Raw genomic sequence first — 25,753 nt, 5'->3', positions numbered from 1 at the left:
TCTCTCTCTCTCTCTCTCTCTCTCTCTCACACGCACACACGCTTTCTCTCACTTTAGCTGAAAAAAAGACCCAGGGGTGTCTGCTAGATTTAGTACTTTATCAGATTAAACTCTACAGTACCTGTCTCCCTGAGTGTTGCGCTCTGCATGACTGCACACTCTGACTCAAAGTGAGTGTTGTCATCTCCTTGTACCCTGCCAAGGAGAGAGGACACTCAGGCTCTCTCAGTCGGGTGCATATGGCCGCAGCTGAGTTTGTAGGATTGAAGATTAGCTCAGAGTAGTTCTTGGAAACCCAGTACTTCATTTCAATATTAGGGCAGCCCAGCTGTTGGTCACACTCCCAAAGCAGCAGAATTGCTCGCTCATTGCACTTTACATTATGACCTCACTGTAGATAAAAGTGGGGTTTCTTCAGGAGGACGATTGCAGCAAACTTGGACCTGGAGGAAGTTTGTTTCACTTGCTGTCATTATTTTGCGACACATTCCGCTCTCAAACCACATTATTTTAATCTTAATATTTCTATCATACATACATTCCCTCCATCACATGTCCTCAATTAGCAAACAATTCTCTCCCAATTCCCTAATTGTCTCTCCTGTTACATACAGCAAAAATCATTTAATATGGAAAAAATCATTAGTATCTAATGAAACAAGAAATAAGACTTTTCTAACTCTAACCAATGAAAGGAGCATAAACTCTATCTAACATTGCCAGTATTACCACATCGGCACAGATTGTGCCTCCCAACGCTTTGGCCTGCGATTCCTCAAGAGGTTAAACTCACCAGTCTGCAAAAATATGTAGCACAACTGTGTTTTTTTTTTTCTCATTTCCTACCCTTTTAATCATGGCAGGATTCCTTATTGGTAGGATTTTCAACCCCAAGCACCAATGTGTAGTTGATAACATAAAGAAAAGCACCTCAGGTTCCAAGGTAAAATTACAGACAGTTTTGTAAGATCTTATCAGTCCTTCCTCCAAAAGCAGGGCCCCTTCCTTAGAGGACAGCTGAGAATGCTCTGTAAACTGTATTTAAACACGCAACGACACACAAATGGCTACAGACACCCACACACAGTAATTATCACAATTTGGCTTTACACCTTCCCCAGCCCTCACACTCGCTTGCTAAACCACAGGCGTGGCCCCAGAGGGGAGAGAGGATGCGGTTCTCACTCGTCAGTCATCACTCAACTCCCCCTTGTGATGTCAAGAATTTGTCGTCCCTGGGCGCAGTCGGGACATGTGTGAATGCAGACATGTATATTAGCACTCGAGTAGAAGTTTCCTCTTCGAGCGTAAAAGGAATGTGTGCCAAACTGCCTACACGGTGTTTACAGACATGATACGTGTTTCCGCTGCTATTGCTGAAGGATGCAGGAATACAATAATAATCATCCAACCAGACACGTTGTCCAGTTTAGTTTTTATCCGTGTGTTATTCCCACCAACACTATCTGTAATTTTCCTTTTACAGTCACTGTGAAAATGCATTGTATTTGCATCACAAGCCGGCCGAAGCCGAGTGTGTAGGAGGAAACTGAGAAAACTTTAGTTGAGTGAATCGAGAAGTCTTTAGATATGAGACAGCGAGGACACAGGCTGCACTCACTGTGTGATACTGGATATTGTTGCCCTCGGCTGTCACTTATTATGCCAAATTGAGAGTCAAAATGCAACTGCAGTAAATTTTCTCTCCGCCTTAGTTATGTACACTATTCTTAGCTTTTGTTATCTGGTCCAGTTGAAGTATATAAATAAAATATAAAAGTATATGTATCAGTAAAGTAATATTCAGGAAAAAAAAATCTCTCGCCTGCTAAAGTATTTGATCATGACACAAAAAAATTATAAAGCGCATTCTATTTTCGGATAATATGCCAGAACATAAGAAAAGAGAGTAGTGAGAAAGAGAGAGAGAGAGAGAGAGAGAGAGGTGGCTGAAAACAGAGACAGAACTTTTATTCTGTCAGTTTTTTTGCACTTGACGGGGGTTTGTGAGAGATGAAGCTGTCAAATACACATTGGTCCGCCTCCACTTTGCTGCCTCAGGAAACAATGCCAGTTCAAACAAGCCTTTGAGCAGTCTAGGGGGCCTCTTTCTCTCTGCCTCACCATCTCTCTATGCCACATTAAGAGAAAGAGACAAACACACGTGAACACACACGCGCTTGCACACTCAAACACACACACACACACACACACACACACACACACACACACACACACACACAGACCTTGTTTTTCAGTGCTAACTGCATCCTTTTTTTCTTAGTAGTTAGTGGTTTCTGTCAGAAGAATGGTAACAATGAGGTGGGATGAGAGGCCAGGAAAGGTTAAAAGGTTATGCTTCCCTGCAGTTAAACTTCAGACTAATGGGCTGTCGCTGTTTGACCTCTGTGTCCGGCTGCTAGCTTTACAAATGAATCATGTCTGACCGCAGGTGGCCGCTGACAAGTCTAATGTTACCACAGGTGCACGCATGAGAAGAAAAGACAAGTAACATTAACACTAAACAAAAAGTACAATAACAAAGTTGCAAATATGAACCCTCCAAAAAAGCTGGGTCATATGAGGCTGAAGGCCATTTAATTTAGTCAGGTACAAAAGTGTCAATTAAGAGTTTCACATTGAGTTAAATTTGAATCAACAAGCATCAACGAGTACTGCTCGTTTATTTGTTTCACTTTTGCTTTCTTTGCTTTCCAGCTCCAGTGTTTTACTTTGGAGAGGTAGTGTATAATGTGGATGAGAGTGATGGATACGTGGAGGTCAAAGTGTGGAGGACAGGAACTGATCTGTCCAAGACTGGCACAGTCACCGTCCGCTCTCGCAAGGCCGAGCCTGTCTCTGCAGAAGGTAAGCTACCAGTCATATAGTCCAGTATTGAAATGATTGAATTTACCAACAAGATCCTCTGAGTGCGTTTCTGTACATCTACTCCACATCCCGCTCTCTTTCCTGCCTCCAGCCGGTATTGACTACGTCGGCATCAGCCGCAACCTGGATTTTGCCCCAGGGGTCAGCATGCTGACGTTCAGGGTCACTATTCTGGATGACCTAGGACAGCCAGAGCTGGAGGGGACTGAGAGCTTCGAGCTTGTCCTTCGTATGCCAGTGAACGGCATCCTGGGAGAACCTGGGAAGGCTACAGTCTTTATCAATGACTCTGTGTCTGACTGTAAGTGATTTGATTGACTATAACCCAGAATCTTTTACTGTATTTTCTCCCACCTTGTTCTAGCAGTATGGCTCTATGGATAGCAATGTCAGCCTGTCAGTCAGTTGGTCTGAGTATAAACAGACATTCATGAGTTCCAGTGGATGAATCCTACTGAATTTGCTGATATCCTTGTTTTCTTTTTCCTTTTGGTGAAATGTCATGACAATTATTGGATGAACTCCTGTGAAATTTAGGAGAGATATCCATAGCACTAAGGGGATGAATACCTATGAATATGACGACCCTTTGGTTTGCCCTCTGGTGCCACCAGCAGTTTTCGTTCATACTGTAAAATGTTTCAACGTGTACTCGATGGAGTGGTGCAAAGTATTGTACTGATGTTCATGTCCCCCTCAGGATGAATTGCAATTACTTTTGTGATCTTTTCATCTAGCACGATGATCAGGTCATAATTCCAATTTGTCCAGTATTTTGGTGGTTTATGGTTTATGACATTCCCAGCAGCCTGAGCTGTACTTTCTGTTAGCGTTTAGCTCCACAGTAGAGCCTCACAGAGCTGGTAACATTTTCAAGCTGTCACGAAAACGTCTTTTCTCTTCAATTTAGCTGCTTTACTGAACGTGACTTAACAATTCATCCTTTTTCTTTTACTGTGTATTCATAGTTTCAGAACATTCATTACTGAAATTCATTCAGACAGCTATGTTATTAAGTTTGTTTCTTGCAATTAAAATTCAGCCCAGACACCAGGGGAGACATTATTACTCCCTTTGCAGTATGTGTTGATTGAACTATCCTGTTGACTGACAGTGCCAAAGGTCCAGTTCCGTGAGCCGCTGTACACTGGAGAGGAGAGTGACGGTCAGATCACAGTGACAGTGTACCGCAGTGGTGACATCAGACACAAATCCAGCGTTCGCTGTTACACCCGTCAGGGCTCTGCAGAGGTCGCCTCTGACTTTGATGAGCGACCCAACACAGATGGATCTATCATCAGTTTCTTGCCAGGTACTTCAGTAATCACACAAATGCATCATCAAACACATGTTTTCCCTCTTTTTTTTTTTTTATTTATCATGTGTCTTGAAAGCTTGGCACTGTTTTAATTAATCAAACAACTCCGGTAAACCAGTCTTTTGTCACACATTTTTTGTAAAATCAACAGTGCCTTGCAGACATTGCAAGTCTAACAATGTTCCACACATCACCCACTGTGCTGTCATTTTTAGCGTTTTTTTATGTGCGAACAGCTTCCAAAAACTCTGGAGGAACTGGAAAGACGGATGTATAGTTATATAAATAAGATGTTATATGCTGTATAAAGAAAATAAAGAATTATAGTTAAACTTATTCTATCTTTTCTCCCACCTCAAATTTTTTGACATGTCCCGTCAACACCATCTCACGCTGCACTCTAGGCGAGGCGGAGAAACCATGTATCCTGTCACTGGTTGATGACACGCTGTATGAGGAAGAAGAAGAGCTGCGGTTGGTCTTAGGGAACCCGAAGAGCGACTCACAGTTTGGTGCATCAGTGGGAGCTCAGAATGAGACCTTGGTGAAAATCCAGGACACAGCTGACAGTAAGTGAGATGTGGACAGCGAGGGATTAAATGTATGGTATAATAAAAAGTAGGTTAATCCGTTTTTTGATTTATCTGAATGGTTGAACAATTTCGGCTGATGAATATGAAACATATAGGTTTAGGTAAATGCAGCTTGCACACTGAACACACATGGTTTTAATATATAATTGTCATCAACTGTGATAATTAAAGGAGTGGTAATTAAAGGTTTTTGCCCAGAAACCAACACAAAAGCATTGTATGATATTTTTCTCCCTCTCTGTGCACCTTAGAACCCATCATCCGTTTTTTTGAAACCAAGTTCAGTGTTAGTGAACCGAAGGAAGCCAGCACCGTGGCAACTGTGAGGATCCCTGTGGTGCGAGTGGGTGACACATCAAAAGTGTCAGTGGTCCGTGTTCACACCAAAGATGGGTCAGCTGTCTCAGGGGAGGACTACTACCCAGTGTCTCAAGGTAACCCTTGTTCTGGCTCTCTGGGTTAAACGTGCACTGTGGCATTTTGATATTAAAGAAATGGTGTGATGCAGTGTAGGCGTTTCAAACAACATGCAACAGTAATGTGACTTTGACAAAATAAACTATGCAAAGTTGATGTTCGCAAGAGTAGAGAACCAATTGAAACCAGTGGATGCATCCAAGAATCTGTAACATTAACAGCATGGTTTGCAAAAGTAAAAAATTCAAAACCACTGTTGTAGTCCTTTAAAATGTTAAATGCATGTCCTACCACAAAAAGGCAACTCTTAACAGCCTCAGTGGTCACAAACTTCTACCAATACGATACCTGTATTCTTACTGGCCTGCAGATATCCTAATACAAGAGTTTTTGAAACAAGACTCACCACAAGAATGTTAAATTAATGAAAGCGGGCATAAGGATTTACTTGGGTGAGGGCCATTGATTTCTAATTTCATCCCAAACGGGGAAAGGTAATTTCTGCTATCGTCCAGTGGAGGGTCATGTAATTTTTAATTGAATTTCAGAATTCCCTCATGCTTTGTCAGCAGGGTGAAATCTTCCTCTGTATCCACTCAGCTTTTAGCGCAGTTCCTTAGCTTAATCAAGCCTTGAAATATTTATATGAATACTTTCAGTCTGTTCAAATCACACCTGCCTACCCACCGTACAAAAGGTGCCAATTTTCCAGCAGTTTTGAATCACGGCGTGTTGAATTTCTCATTTTGCACAATATTTTCTCAGTGCAGCACATTTCTAATGCAAAGCTCTGTTACTTAGCTCACGAGGAGATGGGCGACCTTAAGCACTATGCAAATACAAACCTGCAATGCTTTTTAGCTAAGTGATATATTCCTCTGAAGCAATAAAAATGAATAGGGCTAACCTGTGAGGCTTTTCTTTTTATAAGGGAAAACTAAATTCAGCGAAAAAAGAGAGAAACTCATTTTGAACATCCCCAGACTATTTTTATCGCCACAAAAAGCATGGCCAACAAAAATTCCTCAAATTGCCAGAATTATTGATGCATTACACCTATTCTGATGATGATCCCTTGCTGTATTGTGTGTTGTGTGCCCGTGTGTGTGCCTGCGTGTGCCCAGACATTGAGTTCAAACAGGGGGATAAGGAACATGTGGTGGAGGTGGAGGTGCTATTCGATGGCATCAGAGAAATGAGGGAAGCCTTCACTCTCCATCTGAAGCCTGATGAAAACTTGGTGGCCGAAACTCAGGTCTGGATCACGTTCATGCCTAACCAACATACAGCAGTCACACAAAATCCAAACTGACAGTTATGGAATTTCAGCTTAATGAAAAAGTAAAGAAATGAAAAACTTTTCATTTTTGCCGATTTGACCCATATTTATTCAGGTCAGCCCAACTGAGATCAGGGATCTCTTTTACAATGATGTCCTGGCCCAGACAACAGCAGCACTTTACTGTAGTCGCAACCAAAAGAGCAATGAAAACATTTCCCAATAAATAATTGATGATTGTTGACAAAAATTGCAGCATGAGGAAGACAAGAGGCAGGATGAGAGAAAAGAGAGAGAAGAGTAAAAAGAATCAGCTGTGACTGTAAACACATCCAGCTCTGTGATGGAAGTTCTCATTTCATTGACAGTAATTCATGGTGCCTTGATTCACAAGCAGCAGCGTGTCAGTAGTTCTCCTGTCTGAAACCTTTTTTTTTTGCTACAGGTAACTAAAGTGATAGTTTACATCGAGGAGACCAACAGCATGGCCGATGTTACCTTCCCCTCCCTGCCTCATGTGGTGTCGCTGCTCCATTATGACGACATCGCCAGGACACCAGACAACCTCCACCCACCAGCTGGCTATCCAGTCATCTGTGTCACAGTGAGTCAAACTGAAACAATATTCAGGGACACAGGTGGCTTTAGAGATGTCTTAGCGAACGAACTGGATTGAATTATTCTCTCTATTAAAGGTGTGCATTTTAGCAAAACCTGGGAAACTTACACTTGTAGACTTTTCTGTAATGAGGTAGCAGGACCTAATCAGGACCCACGTCCTCTGGTATTGGACAGCACGTTGTTATCCCTCAGGCCCCATACTTTCTTCGGCCAAAGTTAAACTGTCCTTCTGGAGTTAGCCAGTATGTCCTTTAAAGACACATTACACAGTTTAGTAGGCCACAGTCCTCGTGCTTTCAGACACAGGAGAATCACTTCCACTCTTGAATACAGGCTCAGTGAGACACTTAAATGGATTTTCGTGATGTGTCAAGACATTTGCTTCTCAGGTGACTGCTGTTTGTGTGTGTGTGTGTGTGTGTGTGTTTCCCTCCCTTGTGGTCAAGGAGACAAAATAAAGAAGTATTTTCTGAAATGCTCAAATCAGGAGATGCAATGCCAACTGGGCTAAAAGGATAACCATGAAATCCATTGAAAGCAAACCAATCCACCCCGTATCCCTATTTCTCTGATAATGAAAAGCAGGTTTAAGAACTTAAATGCGAAAATACAACACACGGAAACATCTGGATTTCCTTGGCAACAGTCACTTACTCGTTTGTATTCTGTTCCCCTCTCTCCTTTTGTCCTCTGGCATCTTCTGTATCTTTCCCATCTCTCTGCTGTCCCTGCCCACCCACCCACTCCTGCCTCCTTATCCCTCCCCCAGGCTTGCAACACAAAATACCCAGACTATGACAAGACTGGCTCTATCTGTGTCAGCGAGCACATCAACAACACCTTGACCCGCTACCGCTGGCTCATCAGTGCCCCAGCTGGCCCTGATGGCGTCACCAGTCCCATGAGGGAGGTGGACTTTGACACTTTCTTTACATCTTCCAAGATGATCACATTGGACTCAGTCTACTTCCAAGCAGGATCCAGGGTCCAGTGTGCTGCCAGGGCTGTTAATTCTAATGGGGATGAGGGCTTAGAGCTCAGCAGCCCCATTGCCACTATCAGCCAGGAGGAAGGTGAGGACAGAATAATCAACATCCATTTCTATGTCTTATGTTGCCAGTTACCTAGAGGAGAAATTAAGCAGGGCTTTGGCCGCATATTGCAATGAGAACCAGTGGGGCTTTGTTCTCCAAGCATCATGAACATTCAGGAATAGTGCTTGTGAATGAACAGTGCTTATTATGTGGTAAAGCTGCATAGCATGCACATTAAAAGAAAAACACACTGAAATCACTAAAAATCATGTACTTACAATGCAGGTTTTGATCCCATTTTGGTTTTATCGTGCTTTTCAGCTATATAAGACTTATAATTATTTGGATCCTTCACTTAAGTAAAGTAACACAATGTGCCACAATGTAAAAATACTCCATTACAAGTAAAAGGCATGCATTCAAAATGTTATTTGATTAAAATATTACGGGAAAATGTACTCAAAGTATTAAAAATAAAAGCACTCACTGCAGAAAATTGGTCCCTGTGAATTAACTATTAGTATTAAATAGAGTTTTTAGTATTGGTACTGATGCATTCATATGCAAGTACAATTTTACTGTTGTAGTTGATCAGGATGGAGCTAATATGAATGATCTTATATACCATTTAAGATTACCATATGTTTTTATGTAAAAAACTAAATCTGCAAAGCAGTGAAGTAAAAACTTCAATATTTCCTTCTGAAGTTGAAGTATACCTCTTAAGTGGAGCACTATTGTAAATGCACTTAGTTACATTCAACCGCTGAAAGAAATCTTTTTAAACCATTCAGCAAATTCTAACCTTGTGTATATTTTGCAGAACAGGCACCATTTTTATTGCTTACAACAGCCCCATTAAAGCAAAATTCATTGCGAACTCTCATTCTTGTACTGTTGCCATGTTATCACTTATGCTGCGCACACTCCACCTACTCATCCTGAATGCAACAAGTTTAGGCACAATATCTCAGGGTAGTTGCAAGGTATTCTTAGAACTGTGGAACTCACTACCTGACTCACTGGTACTTTGGGCAGGTGATGGAAAACAAAATGCATGTAACAGTGTATTAGAGTATGCATTACTATTTAAAATCATTATTGTAGATTTATCACATAGCCATTGAGTTTGTCTTCTTCCCTCCAAAGTGTTGCAGTCTGTCCTTCTGTTCAAAATCTCTTGTCACTGCTCCTCTGTCATATAAAGGTATGTGTCAACCACGCAAGATGGGGACTGTTGGCGCTGAGCCTTTCTCTGCCAAGCTACGCTACACTGGAGCAGACGACCCGAAACACCCCAACCTCATCAAAGTGACTGTCACCATGCCTCACATAGATGGTAGGTAGGAGCTGGAGGCAGGACTCGTACCACAGATGAAGTGAAGTGTAATGTAGTGTGTGTAATATTCACGTCTTGGGATCCTCAGGAGCGTGACAGCCAGAATATAGATCTTCGCAGGTTGTATCGAACCCCGCTGTAGAAACCCTCCAGCACACCCGCTACTTAACATTCCCAACTTGATTTTTAATCAGTTTCCTTCTGCCTCGTCTCCTCCAGGTTTCCTTCTTCCTTTTTTCTGTGGCTCCCCGTTTTTCTTTTTATCACTTTTACCTTCTTTGCTCAACTATTTCTTTCCTATAAGTTTTTGAAGCAGTTTCTCTCAGCAAAAGTATCAAAGATAGCTGGACACTGTCAGTATCACATCATCTCCTTTTGCCCTGCAGGCATGCTTCCGGTAATCTCCACTCGCCCTCTCATGAACTTTGAGCTTACTCTCAGTCCCGATGGAACCCGGGTCGGAAACCACCGCTGTTCCAACCTGCTGGACTACAAAGAGGTCACCACAGGTCACAGCTTCATCACTGCTGCAACGCGCAACCCCGAAAGCATGGGAGACACAGCGCCCTATCAGTTCAGCAACTCTCTGCGGGGGAACAGTACATTGCGCTTCTACAGGAACCTGAACCTGGAGGCCTGCCTCTGGGAGTTCACCAGCTACTACCACATGTCTGAGCTGCTCACTGACTGCGGAGGCACCATAGGGACTGATGGACAGGTGTGTGAGTGTGTTTTTGTGTGTTTCTGTGTGCATTTGTCCACAACGTATAAATTCCAATCTAGGGTTTGTATGTACATCTGTTTGACTGTTAGCCTGTGTGTGTGTGTGTGTCCACCTGTGTGTGTTTCTGTCTGTGTGTTCAGTCTATTTACAGCCGTTTGAATGAGAGGGTTGCACAGACAGAACGGCACCGCATCTGTTTGCCCGCATTTTATGTCTCATTCACTGCATGTTTGTGTGCGCCTTTGCCAGCTCCGTACCCCGGCATGTGATTGACAACTTTTAGTGTGCATGCACACATATGCACACAGAAAGAGACACACTCAAACAAAGTATTGCCAACCTGTCAGCCATTCCCCTAATGCTCACCGCTGCTCTAAACACGGAGCATTAAAGCTTAGATTAACAAGAAGTCTGTTAAATCATGAAAGAAAAGTCACTTTGTTTGGAGTCTTTTATATCATGAGAACGCCTACATCCTGTCAAGTTTTAGAGCAGAAATCTTAGTTCTCTATCAGGTAGCTTTGCTCAGGTTTGTTGTTACGAGCTTGGTGATTTGACAGTTGAGCTTACCAGAAAAGTCAGACATTGCTATTCAATTTTGTCATTATGGCTGGCTGTCAATTAGATGCTAACAAACTTCCAGTAACTGTTTTCTGCTGTTGCGTCATTGCAGCAGATGTTGCGTTTGTTGTTTGTGTTGTATACTGTACAGAGCTGCTGTATGCTCACGGTTCCTATTGTTGTTGTGGGTAAGGAGACAGACCATTGCTCCTTTGCTCATGTCCTACTGGTCTTTTGTGTTCCTCCAGCCTTTGATCTGTGAGCTTCTTGTTGCTGATCAGACTGCTGAGTGTGTGTGGTGCTTTGTATGTGTGTGTGTGTGTGTGTGTGTCTGCATTTGTGTATGAGAGACAGGAGATGGAGAGAAAGTAAGAAATTAATTTGCTTGTCCCCAGTCACTGCAAGAACTGCTTGCACACATAGTTACACATGACGGCCATCATCCACAAGGCCTTAAGTCCACTTCGTTAAAGGAAATCACTGTCACACTGTCACTTGTTTTTTTTTTTTCCAAGGAGCACCAAAAGAAAAGAAAAAAAGAAATGGTTAGAACCTTGCAGCTCCACCAGGGTGAACGAATCAAAGAGCACAAAATGAATTAAATAATTCAGCTACCTCTGAAGAACAAAAGACCGCATCAATGTTAAAAACATTAGGTTTTGCTGTATTATCAAGAAGATCCTTTTTTTATTCTTGGTTTTTCACTACAGCTTCCTATTTTGGTCTGCATAACTGCTGAGTTATTTTTGTTATCTGGGGAGCAGATGCACTAATTGAAAGACTAAACTCACTAGAAGCGCAAAGACCATGAATCTCAATTTTCAATCTCACTTTGAACATTTGCTATATTTATTCTGTTCCAGGCAGTATAAATTTATTTTAGGAGGTTGTTGCATTAAAATGATGGCTTTGTAAAACCCCAGGGCTGAGGTAGTTTGTCTCTCAGCTAGCAGTCATTTAATTTCTCATTTGGATCCTGACTCTGTGATTTCACAACTTGCTCTGCTGAGACCTCATAGACACTGTGGTGGATTGGATAGATGTCAGCCGTGTGTGCAGTGACTTACAGCCCTTTGGTGGAGATTTTCTCTGATTGCAAAGATATTTTACCATGCTCTTATGTAGTGCTACTTAGTGTTCAAATGTCCTTTTGGAAATTGGATGTTGTGATATATGTAGTCAAGTGATGAAGAATGGTTTATCAGACAAGTACCAAAAGCCTCTGCTAAATTGCTTTTCTTAGCCTCTCTTGCCAGTTAACCTCCTGCCCAGTATTAAATAATTGACTATGCAAATGGATACATTTTCACTTCAAGTCAACCAAAGATAATGTGATGCATTTTCAATGGACCTTTGTGAAACTTGTGTGGGCACGTAGCTCAAATCTTTCAAGCCCCACAAAATGCTTTATGTAATGTTGGTGAGCGGAGACACCTAGTGGCTGTCTCTGTGGAAATATGTCCAAGATTACATGTTAACATGGTTTCAAGTTACTCAGAATGTTATCCAGAAAAAAGTAGGGGTTGTGTAGAGCAAGTTCGTTTTTTCAGCTTACAAGATCAAAGTAAATGTGATCAGATCATTTTCCAAGGTGTGTGTGTGTGTGTGTAATTACAATTTTGTTTTAGAGATTATGCATGTGCTTCAGTAGTAATCAACATGTTTTCTTTTAAAGTTTTTTAATACTTAGAAAAAACTTACACTTACAAAACCAAAATGGAAAAAACAATACAGGCCCACATCACTTCCCACTGTGGTTTCTTGTGTACAAGACTTTTCTGCAACTTGACAACACTGAGTAGGAGTAAGAGTTCATGTGCCTTGTGGAGGAGAATAGCGTGCTCATCTGTTACATCTTCTCAGTACTTGTTATAGCTTAGCGACCTACAATCACCCTTTAATCTAAAACGATAATACAGCTGTTGCCGTGCATACTGAGGATTTCTTGCTTACAGCTTTAACCATAATATCACCTAAATAAACAGTGTCAGTGATGATTTTTACGTTTTATGAGCCTAAAATGTAAATGTGATTAAAACTTCCTTACAGGTGCTTAACCTGGTCCAGTCCTATGTGACCCTGCGCGTGCCTCTTTACGTGTCGTATGTGTTCCACTCCCCCGTGGGAACCGGTGGCTGGCAGCACTTTGACCTGCAGTCAGAGCTGCGCCTCACCTTCGTGTACGACACGGCCATTCTCTGGAAGGATGGCATCGGCAGCCCCCCGCAGGCCGACCTTCAGGGTAAGTCCCCAAGATCTTGAGAACGCAGCGACAACATCCACGCGCAAAACAACAGTTTTTGTAGAATCCGGTGTGTTTGTATGTGTTTTTGCCAGGTGCACTGTATCCAACCAGCATGCGTATCAATGAACAGGGACGTTTGGTGGTAAACTTCCGCACCAAGGCTCGTTTCAGGGGTCTGTTTGTGGAGTCTCATTCTGGAGGCAGGATAAAAAGAGCTGGTGAGATTGACAGATTATTGTAACCATATCAGTTTCACTATTCCCTAATAGCATCTCCATCATTGAACACACATACATCGCTGAAGTGATTAGTTTAACAGGCATCACATTTGATGAAATCAGTCCTCCATTATGAACTTCTACCCCCTCTCTACATCCGTTACCAAGCAACATCAATGTCATCCATGGTGATGAGTGTGGACCATCCCGGCCTGACCTTTAACCTCACCTTAGTGAGGAGTGAGCCCACCTACAACCAGCCAGTCCAGCAGTGGACCTTCACCTCTGACTTTGCTGTAAGTGTGACACCATGAAATTTGACACTGACTGATAATGATAGATATAGACTGATGCTTTAGTATCTGTCCCCTCTGTATAGGTGAGAGACTACTCTGGGACCTACACAGTGAAGCTGATCCCCTGTACAACAGCCCAGAATATGGAATACACTGTTCCACCAGTCTGCAGCCCCAGAGACCCAATCACCTTCGATCTAGATATCAGATTCCAGCAAGTAAGGCAGTCTCTCTTTGAACGTTAAGATCCAAAAGTAGCATGTTTTTTTTTCTTTGTTATATAGGAAGCTTTTCTTTCTCTCTGTCTCTCCTCCTCTTTCTCTCTCTATCTTTCGATATGCATTCTTCTTTAGGTGAGTGATCCAGTTGCAGTGGAGTTTAGTCTGAACACTCAGATGTTCTTGCTGTCCAAGAAGAGCTTATGGCTCTCTGATGGCTCCATGGGTTTTGGTCAGGAGAGTGACGTAGCCTTTTCTGAGGGTGAGTGTCCTCTCATTAGGTCTATACTTGGATTTATAAGTGTGGTTGATAATAATAACGTGGTGTAGGCTTCAAGGTTAATCTTTTCTTCCATTCTTTCAGGTGATACGATCTACGGCCGTGTGATGGTGGACCCCGTGCAGAACCTGGGAGACTCTTTCTTCTGCAGCATAGAGAAGGTGTTCCTCTGCACTGGTGCTGATGGATATGTACCAAAGTACAACCCGACCAAGTTTGAATTCGGCTGCTTGGCTGACTCTCCGTCTCTGCTCTATAGATTCAAGATCCTTGTGAGTATACTACTAATGTCGCAATTTCAGTATGCAGAGAGATGCAAAATAGTATTTCCTAACTAACTTCCTTTTTTCACTCAATCTGACACACCTCACCAGGACAAGGCTCAGCCGGAGACTCAGGCTCGTGTCTTTGGGGATGTCCATTTTAATGCTCTGCTGGCTTTGGATGATCCATCAGCCATGTCACTCGTCAGACAGCCGGGGTCTGATGGCTTTAGGCTGGACTCTACAGCCATGTTCCAGGTATTGTGCATCTTGCTGTTCCTCATATCCAGTGGCAAATAGACATTTTCTATTGTGAACCAGCAACTACAGTAGTAAGTAACTTTGTCATTCACTTATAACTTCACTTCAAAAGCTTTACTGTGAATGACATGTACTATTGTGGGACACAATTTGAAAGCTGAACAGCTTTACAGCTGTACTGTGTGTTTTAGTTCGACTAGTGTCATGATTTTATGTTGTATTGTGTTATTTGTTGTATTTTGGAGGAAGGTAGAAGTGAGAAGTTAAGCTTTATTGTGTTTTAATACTCCATGACCATCTCTACTGCTGTGCAGAGTTATTGTATTTTCAATCGTCAAATAAATTCAGTCAATTCACGGTAGCTAAAGTGCACTCTGGCCAGAAGTCGAAACTCCAATAGTGAGTTGATTTAGTGCCTGCAGGTCCCGTCTTATCAAAATTGAATGTGCTGTAATTATTTTTGCAAGATGTCCTCATTTTGGACTCGCAACAAATTCTGTTTGCTTTCTATTATGTGCAAAATTGCAGTGATTTTGTAAATTGTAAATGCTAAGATAATTTTGTGTTTTCCTCAGGTTGCTGCAGGCCGTGAGTGGTATATTCACACTATTTACACAGTCCGCTCCAAAGAGAACGCTAACAGAGGCATTGGAAAGCGCAGCCTGGAGTACCACTCATTGGTTTCTACAAGCAACGAACTTGCCTTGAGCCCTTCAAGCGGGAAAGGTCATCGCTCCAGGAGGTCAGCCAGCGATGAGGTCCCAGAGATCGCTGAGGATATTGGAGCAGACAACAACCGTGGCACCAATATCATGCACATCGCTTTGGACCGCACCAAGCGTCGGGCAGTGGGGTCGAATGAGCTGTTTGCCGACGGGCTGGAATCTAGTGAGTTGAATGCAGAGGAGGAAGAGAAGGGTCTGGTGACTGTGGTGGGGGCATTGGTGGGGCTTCTGCTGACTGTCCTCATTATTGTCACCATCATACTGGTGCTGAGATCCAGACAGAAGGATGGGAAGGAGGGATGGAGGGAGGGGGTGCAGGAGGTGGTGAAAGGGTCTATCAGTACAGAGCCGATGTTGGTGGTGAGGATGCAAGACTGCCACAACAGCTCAGAGGTCTGAGCAATGGATGCGTAAATGGACAGATGGACAAAGGGATGAAGAGTATGTGTGGGCTTTTGTAAAAGTTTGGATTTTCTTTTATTTCTTTCTTTTTTAAACTGCTATTAAATTACTTTCATAACACCAAAAATCTGAGATTGATCATATGGGTTATTGGGTGTGTGTGTGTGTGTGCGCTTGTTAATGGGGGGGATTTCTGCAGTATTGGATCCATTTCATACCTTGATCACTGCTACAGAAAACAGCACGATAGTCCCACATGCTGTCTTCACTTAACATTCCTACTTGTGCTGCTTTTGTAGCATGGTATTTCCTTTCTCTCTTACTGGCTTTATGGTATTGAAGTGCCTGAAGCAGCCATATCCCTTCAGGACAGTCCCAGTCACAGAGAGCACTTTTCTCATAAAGCTAGTGTCACACAGGCCAAGGGAGAGTTTTAGTACTGCAGGTGTACCTCGGCTAAAGGGGAACAGATGATGTCAATGGTCATACTGAAAAGAATAGTTCACCTCAAACAGAACGCTTAGATATTATCGAATTGCCCTTGTGTCAGTCGAAACTTCACTGAAGTTTATGACCCTGGCACTTCATATGTCTCCCAAAATATTAGTGGAAAGAATCTTTTCTGCACCTCGCAAATGATAAATTGATTCCCACTTTAATTTCACCAACTGACCTACTGTCCATCTGTTGCCAGAGGACAATATCATAAACAAAATAGGATTGAAAGGTAAGCATTGGACTTATTATAAATACTGAACCCATAGTCTAAGTTTTTAGCCACAAAACATTCAAGACTATGCTTGAGTCATTCATTCTGGGGCATATTGTGCCTTTAGGCCAACAATTTTGTCAGAAATATTTGCTGGGACAGTCGTTCTGCACGATGTGTAATGAAAAACATAAACACAAGGTGCCGTCACTTGTTTCTTATCTGTGAAGTAAACCTGCAGAACTCTCTCATCAGGCTACAGGAGATGAATACCACTGCAGTCAGAACACATGTTCACTAATCAGCTGATCATTTAATTCATTCATTCCATTTAATTCAGTCATCTGTTGACTTTTCTTTATTTTTTCCACTATATGATGAGGAATGTTTTCCTATATGTATTGGGCATTTTTGTTGCTGCTGAGTTGGGTTGCTCCCATTGTTTTTTTTTATACTGTTTGTATTTTTATGAATTCAGTTATTTACCCATTGTCATGTGTTTAAAGTGTTTCCGCTATTCAGCATGGCAGCGTCGTTGTTCCACCGTGTGTTTCTGAGAAATTGTCATATTTATTCAAAAATACTTTTGGCATAATATTTCGTACTTTTTTTTAACAACACTGGTGAAGGTACGTATGTATAGACACTCATCTCAGGAGCTTTTTCTTTCACAGAGAATGAGCCGTGTGTTGTAACACAATTTACTACTGTTGACTGAAGAGAATCTCTACGGAGCCACTTTCCACTTCTGTGTTACACTGCTAATAAGTGTGGTGCTGTGAACATGCAAATACTGTATCCATATCCCATGATTTGACCCTGATTCTTCTCACATTATGTTCCTGTAAGCTTTGCCACTAGTGCTGTGTGGGATTTCAGTGTTCTGAGTCATGATTTCGAACAAAGGATGCAAACAAAATAGCTGCTTACAAATCATTATGTCACCATGAAAAATGTTATGTTTGAGACATTTGATGTAATCTGCTGTCTCATTATTTTGTCGATACCACTGGTGAAATTTCTTGTTTACATGTGTTGTCTAACTCTGCTATGGATATACAACATGCTGAGATCGGTGTTCCTAAATATTTGTCTTATTATGGTGTTGTCAGTCATCATTGTATAATTATTTCTAATATTTATCAGGGCTGGTTAATGTAATGAAAATCCACTGGATGTGATGGTTTATGCAACTAAAAGTCTGCCAAAACCAGGCTGTGATGTGTTTTTTGGCCCTGATGAATTTGGAAATAACACCATGTCTGACATCAAATGCACTTTTTTGTGTCACATCCCTCACATGCCAATCCAAGCTATGCAATGTAATTTATGCCCCACAGCCAGTTATCCCCATGTATATGACAATTTTAGCACAAACAGTCAAACTTGATATTCAGTTTGTGTCTTTTTATGAATGGGTTTTTATGTACATGTATTTAAGAATAAATATTGTTGCTTACTAGTTGTTGATTTACTTAGTATTCATGCAGAGCTGTGGAGTCAACTTGAATTTAAGACTTGATTGGACTGCTCTGAGACTATTTGAGACTTTACTCCCTCAAGACTTGAGACTTGACAGCAAAAACATTCAAATCCTATGTTTTGACCTGTTAGATTCTTGGACAAAAATGAATGAAATGAATAATGCATAGAGGAAAGGGGAAAGAAAGGAAGACAGGAGAAAAGCAGGCTTTGCACAACAAAACAAACACCTTGAATTACTGATTATTCTACTTACTGAAACTACTGGGTCTCAGCCATGCAGATAACAGTATTTACATTTCAATGGTCACCATTCAGAGACATGGGACACTTTAAATTGAGTCGAAACTTGCACGCAAAAGGTCTAGAGACCTGACTCGAACTCGTCCCTAACAAGTTAACTCTGTTATATGCGTGCCTCACATAGACACACACATCATTATGGGCATAGGCAAATCATAATAACCAGCCGGTGGGAATTTTAGGAGAGGAGAATGAAAGAGAGACAATAATGTGTATATGAAATACATACGATTATAGACCCTACACCATGACAGCAGCATCTGTAAATATCACAAAATAAAAGTGTGATTTCATGAGCTTTTATTTCACCACACACTGACCTTGCTGTTGACATTTCTCACTTTATTACCTGCTCATTTGGGTATGTCAACAGAGAGACAGACAGAGACGAAGAGAGAGAGAGATGTGATTGGTTAAGAGGGAAAGTGACGCACCACAAATGTGCTCTCTCTCTCCCACCCTCCTCTTCCTCCACTTCCTGCTGTGGCACTGTTGTGCTGCTTCTGGCTCGTAAACATGGCCACTGCGGGAGCAGCTGGAGACGACCTGAAGAAAGAGCTCACATGTGCTATCTGTTTGGACTTCTTCAAGGACCCCGTTATACTGAAATGCGGCCACAATTTCTGTCGTTTTTGCATCTGCATGCACTGGGATGAAAATGGCGGAGACTACGGCTATCAGTGCCCTCAATGCCGAACGGTACGTTAATACACGTTATCTGTGTTTTCTACCGTGTTTTCGGGTTTGATACACGTGTGACAGCTTTACTTTAAAGAGTCTATCAACGAGTTCAGAGTAGCTGGTTGACGGCTGGTCTTTGAAAAATGACATTAGCTACGCAGTGTACATTGTAGCTACCGTTGCTACGATAGCCGGCTAACGGTAGCTAGCTTTAGCTCGCTAAAGCTAAATCATCAGTAGCTAAGTTAGCTAACAATAATGAGCTAACTTTTTAGTTTTCGCCTGCTGGGAGATACAATAATGCAGAATCGATTATGACACTGTAAACAAGTTAACATTGACTCTAGCCTCGGTTTCAAGCAGATTTCCTTTCTCAGTCGCTGCCTTTGTTCTTTCAGGTATTCAACAAGAGGAGTTTCACTAAAAACTACCTGGTGCAGAACTTGGTGGCCAAACTGGACGACCTGGAGTGTCTGGGGTCCTGTCCTACACCATCTAAGCCCCTTAAAGTCGATGGCAAATGTGAACAACATGGAGAAGAGCTGAAATTATACTGCCAGACTGATAAGAGGCCCATTTGTGTTGTGTGCAGGGAGTCTAGAGCACACAGGTTGGTCGGGTTCTCACCTTTTTTTATACTGGAAAGCTATAGACATATTATTGTAGGTCAGCTATTTGTTTGCTCTGAAAAGCATATTCATCACTGCCATTTTCATATTCAGAATGAGGTGAGTTGTTAGTCACTGAGATCGCTCAGGTCAGACTGCCAGTGTAGACCTTGCCATTGAAATGAGTCTGTACAAATGCATAAATGAGACTTCATGCAATCACAGAAGATCAAATCCATAAAATGTCACATTTCAGCTGCATTTACATATGTTATGAACAGCAGATATTCTCAACGTTTGACTGTAACCAGACTTGTGAAATATGAGATTTTGTTTTTGTCAGGTTAAAGCTAAGGTAAGCAGACTGTTTAAAAGAAATGGATGTAGCCACTGTGATGTTACCCATTGGTTTGTGGACTGCTGCTGTGAAGCCTCAAGTTTGGCATTGTGGGTGGTGCTATCTTAATATCGGAGCTAAAAGTGATCTTCACTCCACAGTTAAACAAGCGTTTGAGACTTTAAACTCCATAAGAAAAATGTTCATAGAGGTAACAAATCAAGTGAGAAGTAGGGTCATTTTGTCAAAGACTTCTGTACATTCAGACATGGTTTTTGCAACCAGTGGAGTTGCCCCTTGCTGGCCATTAGAAAGCAGGTTTAAAGCACTTTCATATTGCCTTCACTTTTCAGACCCAGAGTTACATTCACTACCTTTATACAGTGTATCGTCCAACGCTCCTGCCACCACACAACCATGGGTATATGCATGCACTATGAGAATTACTGTCCTGTTTCTTTGCACACTTGTGAATCTGTGAAGCTCTTTGAGATTGCATACTGTGATTCGAACGTTAGCTAGCTACATGAACTGGAGGAAGCCACACCTGTGAGCCCTTGCCTACAGTTAGCAGAAGACTAAACTATTAATACCACTCATTATATATTTAATGCATAAAAGAAACCAGATTATTGTAAGATGAGAAGGGAAAAACCCTAGTACTAAAAACCCATTAATCTGCTTTCTCCCTTACTTCTGCCAAAGTGACGATTTCCCTATAATGTGCGTTTGTCATGCAAATGCTCACACTTAAAGGTTAATGAGAGCTCACTCTAAGTGTTATCACTTTGCCAAAGTCCTGTTTTTTCCCAGGCACAAGCCATCAGTGTTCTGATGAAGAGATACCAGTAATCTGCTAATTCATGATTTTTATCTTGTGTTCCTTTTAAATCTCTTGCATTTTTTTTTTGCTCCATAAAACCTTTGCAAACCTAATCTGTCCCATCCAATTAGAAATCAGCAACAGATGGACATGCAGCTGTTGATTCACATATTGGATCTCGAGAGGATTGAATATGCCTGTTTATCACGTCGTAATGACATCGCAAACTTTAATGTTAGACATCAGTGTGAGTTTTGAAGAAAATTAGGATTTAGGTGCTGATATATTTAGTAGCACAGCTGTGGGTACAGAAGGCACAGTAATGGTAGAACAATCACTGCTGTCTTCAAGGAAAACAGTGTCCACTTGGGTAAATAAGAGAGATATAATGTGAGAGGCGAGATGAGGGCTGAGAGAGAACACCAAGAACAAAAAAATGACATGATTGTTGCAGGGTAGATGGAAATTTCCACTATGCTGAAAATACTAATAGATTTTCTTTATCTTGCCACAGCTCTAACATGAGCATAACATCACTGTATGCAAAGTAGTACTATTCAAATTTTGGTAGTGTGATCTTTGTACTTCACATCAATTTTCTTTAAATCAGTTTTGTAACAGCGCAGATGGTCACACTGAGCTACACAAGAGCCAAATTTAGAACAACTACCACATTAGCTGTTTGACTGTGTTCTTGCTTTTTGTCGTTAAGTGCAAGAAACATGTCCATGACTGCTTTCCATTACAATGTCAGCCAGCCACTGTGGCTGGATGAAGGAAGTGATTAAGACATAAGCATATCAAGACATCGGGGATGTCTTCCAGAGCAGAGGGCTTTTTGATATTGCTGCACGAATTCACATGGACGATACAAGAGTTTTGGCATAGGTCAGCGCTGGTGAAATTCTGTCAAGGGTGAATTAGTTGCTAAGCAACAGGGCACATGGAGTTTGTATATTCACACCTTTTCATCATGAATGGAAATAAGACATGTAAGGTAACATTTCCTAAAGCATGCAGACCACGGTTTGTTCAAGTGGACCTTTTGGGGGGATAACCCCTGTGGTGTTTAAAAAAATATTTGTAGACTTTTTCACTCAATCAGTGATATGGAGCCCCCGTTTTAATTGTATTGTGTATGAGGAAGAACATGCATGCATGTCTCTGACACCAACCACAGGAAATTGCATTTTGTTGTTGGCAGTTTGTGGCGGTGAGACTTCAATAAACGTGGTAATGCACCAGCGCAGGCAGTGGTTGAAGAAAATCTGCTTTTCACATGTTTTACGAGGAAGGAAAGGTCCTCAACAGTGGCTGTTAGACCACACAGTGTGGTTAATTAGGAAACCCTGAACGTAAAGACAACTTGTGTTTGTTTACAGGAACTCTCCACAGGGCACCTAATGTGTTTTATGGGTGGTGTGACAAATTGCTTTGTAAACCACTAACTTCCTTGTCATTTGCTTTATTGTCGTTTCAGACACCATGAGGTAGCACCAGTTCCAGAAGTTGTCAATGACATGAAGGTGAGGCTACATGCATGAGTTTGCTGTGATAAATTCTCTTCTGTGTATTCATCTCCTGCTGTAGATTTGACAAGAGAAAGATCAGAGAATCTATGACCTTTTCCACACGTCTTATTGACTACATCTTGCATCATTATGTCCTATTTTCCTGTGTGCATGTGACTTGATTTACATGTTTGTTACAGATGGAGTTGAAACTGAGGCTAATGGAGCTCAACTGGCAGAAATCTCAATGTGTAAAAGTTATAACAGCTGATGAGCGCACCAAAAGTGAAGTGAGGGTACGGATGGACCTTTTTTCCTTTTTTTTTTTTTTTTTTGGTAGTGCCATGCTTAAAGACTGCTTGGCTCGCATGGTCTCTGAAACGTACAGCTTTGTCTTTACTTCCCAAGTTTACCCCATTCTATCTGTAAATGTAATATTGCAAACCAGCCTGGAGGGTAAATAAGTAGTCATATAAACTTGATGTATAAATATTAAGGTGTATACTGCACTGAAATGTTACAGTTGACACTGAGCAATCAAACCATCTGCACTCCTCATTAATCATATCCTTCAACCTAAACGCTCTGAACCTCTCTGTCGTCCAGTTAAAGAAACAGAGGCTCAAGGAGAAGATTGAGGCGGATGTTGGGGCCTTGGTCCAGTTCTTGTTAGACGAGAGAGACTCCCTTCTTGAGAGCCTGGATGCTGAGGAAGTGGCCACCATGGCCATCATAGACGACAACTTGAAGATCGTGGAGACGGAGGTGGCAGCTGTGGACAAAGCTATCACTAATATCCACAGCCACATCAGTGGGAAAACTAGCTTTGAAGTAAGTCTTATTTTATCAATTGTCAGATTCAAATAGGTGATTTAACTCCTAAATCAGCAGGTCTCTGCTTTTAGAAAAATCATGAAAGTTCTCAGCAGAAGTTTTTCTATTTTTTTTTCTTAATCTACCCCTGAGGTAGGAGGTGCACCTTTTTCAGACTCTACTGGTGTGAACGAAAGCTTAACGGTTATGAAACTTGTTAGTGTTTCATTTACACATTAAAACCACTACATACTGTATGCAAACACAATTCTCTTGAGACGATGAAAAAGCTCTAAATTGGGTTCAATAATGAAAATGTGTTTTTGTTCTTTTAACAGAGCCTTGCCGAGACATTTAACGAGTAAGTAACTTTTGTGTTTATCACAGACCCAAGAACTTTAAAAATGACTTTTAAAAAAAGTGATTTGTTTTCTTTCAGAGTCATCCATTGCAAGCCTTTCACATCTCTTGAGACGGTTAATTGTCAGACGGAATTTACAGACTTCTCAGGGCCCTTCCAGCTTATCATGTGGAAGAAGATGATGCACGTGCTGCACACCAGTGAGTTTACCTCGCACACAATGCATGCACTGAACACAGGCAAATGTGTTGCTGTTTGAAGTGTAAGACTGGCAGTTAACGGAAGAGTTGCTGTAATTTATTTTAATTAGATTTCTTATGGGCAGCAGCATGGTGGTTAGCACGGTCTCAAATTGTGCCTGCATCCCACAGCTCAAAGAAAATCAGACAATCACTTACGCTCACATTCACACCAATTTAGAGTCGCCAGTGAAACTGTGTGTCTGTCATGTGATAAGCTGGGCAACCCGTCCAGGGTGTACCTCACCTCTAGTTTCAGCTGGAATCCCGCAACCCTGCAGAGGACACGTTGGCTCAGTAGTTTTGAAAACACAATAAATTAATCTATCCATTATCTGTTTATTTATATTATGGTGCTATGAGCAGACAAAATTCAAAAATTGCTTTGAAAATATTTTAAAAGTTGGGACCAGTTGAGATTTTTGTCTGGGCAAAATTGCGTGCTTTTTTTTTTTTTGTGTTTGTCATCGCAATAGAAACAACCTAGTCAAGCTGAAGAAAATGTCTGATCACACATATTATGCAACACATCTTGCATATTTAATACTAGGCATAGTTGCATATAGTATTTACTTTGAAGGCACTAATTTCAGTACAGCTATTGGTTGCATTAGAATTAATTCAGCTGTAGAGGTGGAACAAAAACTTAGCTCATAAAGGACGTGCATTCAAGGCATAACTAATCGCATAACACTAGTTGGAAGTATAGTCGTGCTTGGTGGCATTGTAAAGTTTTCACAAGCTGGCTGGTTGGTTTCCTTGCACTGTGGCAATAAATGCCAAATTAAGTTGTTTTTCTGGTTTGGAAATCTGCCAGTTTTCTTGGATGAAAAAGCCAAAAGGGATTGTTTTTCACATTTTGTCCAAACATACTGCCAGTTTCAGCCCAATGAAGGAGAAAGGTGAACTAATCTGTCCTTTTTATGCGTCTCTCTGTAGTGCCTCAGAACCTCACCTTAGACCCAGACACTGCTCACCCAAACCTGCTTATCTCAGACTTTGACACAAAAGTGGAGGAGGGTCGTGTTCGTAACCAGGAGCCCGACCTGCCAGGCCGCTTCACTCGGTTCTGTGGTGTCCTTGCGACAGCCCAGTACTCCAGCGGCCAGCACTACTGGGAGGTGGATGTGAAGGACAAAGGTGTGTGGTACCTGGGAGTCACCACCGAGTGCAGCAACAGGAAGGGCTTCGTCAGCCTGACTCCCTCTGCAGGGTACTGGAGCCTGTGTCTGCAGGACCGGCTGTACGCCAACGGAGAGGACGGGCGCATCCCTGTCGCCGACTACTGGAACTCTCCTCGGGTCGGCGTGTACCTGGACTACGACAACGGACGTCTTAGTTTCTATGACGCCGTCACAATGAAGAGACTGTACATGTTCGACACCTGCTTTGAAGAGCCTGTCTATCCTTTCTTCAGCCCAGGGAAGAACGACCCATGCAGCAGGCTGCAGATATGCCACTATTACTGAGAGCGCTGTAATGAGTGCTAAAATGTAGTTCCCTAAACTCGTGTATGCCAGTGTTTTCAGATTTGCTGTTAGCAAGGTTTTATCTTACAGATCAGGCTGGACAGTGACAGGGTGATGTTGACCCTTAGAGCCATGCACTGTATGCATTTCAGTTACTTGTTGGTCTTACTGGCGTTCAGAAAACATGGAAAAGAGTTGCCAGGTGTCTCATCACACTTTGGTTTTAATGTAGAGCTTCATTTTTCCTCATAATTTGAAATTTGGTATCTTTCGACCTAGACACACACACTGTAGGCTTATCCCCCTGAATACTGTGGCTGGGGGTTTAGAGAGGTGCTTTGCTGTCTTTATCACTGTGTCTGCTGGGATGCAGATGCCTCAGATGCTCTTGGTTGGAGCATACAGAGCTCTTATCCTATTAGCAACCGCTATGCCATACTACTGTACATTAACTCCTAAATCCATTTTTCTTTTCTTCCGGACGGGCAAGTGCTGTCGCCTTGCTGGGTAGAACTCGAAGGATGTTTGACAGTTATCACATTGATAGTTGTTGACAGTTTAGATTCCCTCATTAACTGAAGATGGAAGAAAGTCAACCAATGCTGATTGTTTTAGAATAATTTGACTCACAGTCAGCCAGCTTGTACTGGGATTTCAGCTCTCAATAGTTAAGTTTCCAGGAATAAATGGCTCAAATAATTTTATCATTTGCCTTTTAAAGTCATCTTTGTTTT

The 25,753-nt window shown here is 41.8% G+C and overlaps 2 protein-coding genes across 2 annotated transcripts in view; both read left to right on the top strand.

The window, feature by feature from the left end:
* frem2a (FRAS1 related extracellular matrix 2a) overlaps positions 1–15,680 on the top strand; it is a 50,196-nt gene extending 34,516 nt beyond the window's left edge. The window contains exons 7-24 of the mRNA XM_070843698.1: positions 2,719–2,868; positions 2,981–3,190; positions 4,004–4,201; positions 4,612–4,776; positions 5,052–5,234; positions 6,342–6,472; positions 6,942–7,100; positions 7,887–8,190; positions 9,359–9,490; positions 9,877–10,208; positions 12,825–13,017; positions 13,113–13,238; positions 13,407–13,534; positions 13,618–13,752; positions 13,888–14,014; positions 14,117–14,304; positions 14,407–14,553; positions 15,132–15,680. Coding sequence (XP_070699799.1) covers positions 2,719–2,868; positions 2,981–3,190; positions 4,004–4,201; positions 4,612–4,776; positions 5,052–5,234; positions 6,342–6,472; positions 6,942–7,100; positions 7,887–8,190; positions 9,359–9,490; positions 9,877–10,208; positions 12,825–13,017; positions 13,113–13,238; positions 13,407–13,534; positions 13,618–13,752; positions 13,888–14,014; positions 14,117–14,304; positions 14,407–14,553; positions 15,132–15,680 — 3,557 coding nt within the window. The remainder of the gene's footprint in view (positions 1–2,718; positions 2,869–2,980; positions 3,191–4,003; positions 4,202–4,611; positions 4,777–5,051; positions 5,235–6,341; positions 6,473–6,941; positions 7,101–7,886; positions 8,191–9,358; positions 9,491–9,876; positions 10,209–12,824; positions 13,018–13,112; positions 13,239–13,406; positions 13,535–13,617; positions 13,753–13,887; positions 14,015–14,116; positions 14,305–14,406; positions 14,554–15,131) is intronic.
* Positions 15,681–18,672: 2,992 nt separating this feature from the next.
* Positions 18,673–25,723, top strand: trim47 (tripartite motif containing 47). The gene is made up of 8 exons (XM_070843478.1): positions 18,673–18,876; positions 19,257–19,468; positions 22,107–22,152; positions 22,338–22,433; positions 22,744–22,968; positions 23,289–23,311; positions 23,390–23,511; positions 24,490–25,723. The coding sequence occupies exons 1-8, from the start codon at positions 18,694–18,696 to the stop codon at positions 25,017–25,019; spliced, it is 1,437 nt and encodes a 478-aa protein (XP_070699579.1). The 5' UTR covers positions 18,673–18,693; the 3' UTR covers positions 25,020–25,723.
* Positions 25,724–25,753: the final 30 nt, after the last annotated feature.

This window comes from Pempheris klunzingeri, chromosome 14 (assembly GCF_042242105.1).
Source record: "Pempheris klunzingeri isolate RE-2024b chromosome 14, fPemKlu1.hap1, whole genome shotgun sequence".
Classification (NCBI taxonomy): Eukaryota; Metazoa; Chordata; class Actinopteri; order Acropomatiformes; family Pempheridae; genus Pempheris; species Pempheris klunzingeri.
This window is presented reverse-complemented; position numbering and strand designations above follow the sequence as displayed.

Bases quoted from the DNA above. Each gene is read 5' to 3' on its own strand.
- trim47 (XM_070843478.1), top strand. From the start codon at position 18,694: ATGGCCACTGCGGGAGCAGCTGGAGACGACCTGAAGAAAGAGCTCACA. The intron at 19,469-22,106 runs GTTGGTCGGGTT...TTGTCGTTTCAG, and splicing joins AGGGAGTCTAGAGCACACAG to ACACCATGAGGTAGCACCAG. The intron at 22,434-22,743 runs GTACGGATGGAC...TCTGTCGTCCAG, and splicing joins GCACCAAAAGTGAAGTGAGG to TTAAAGAAACAGAGGCTCAA.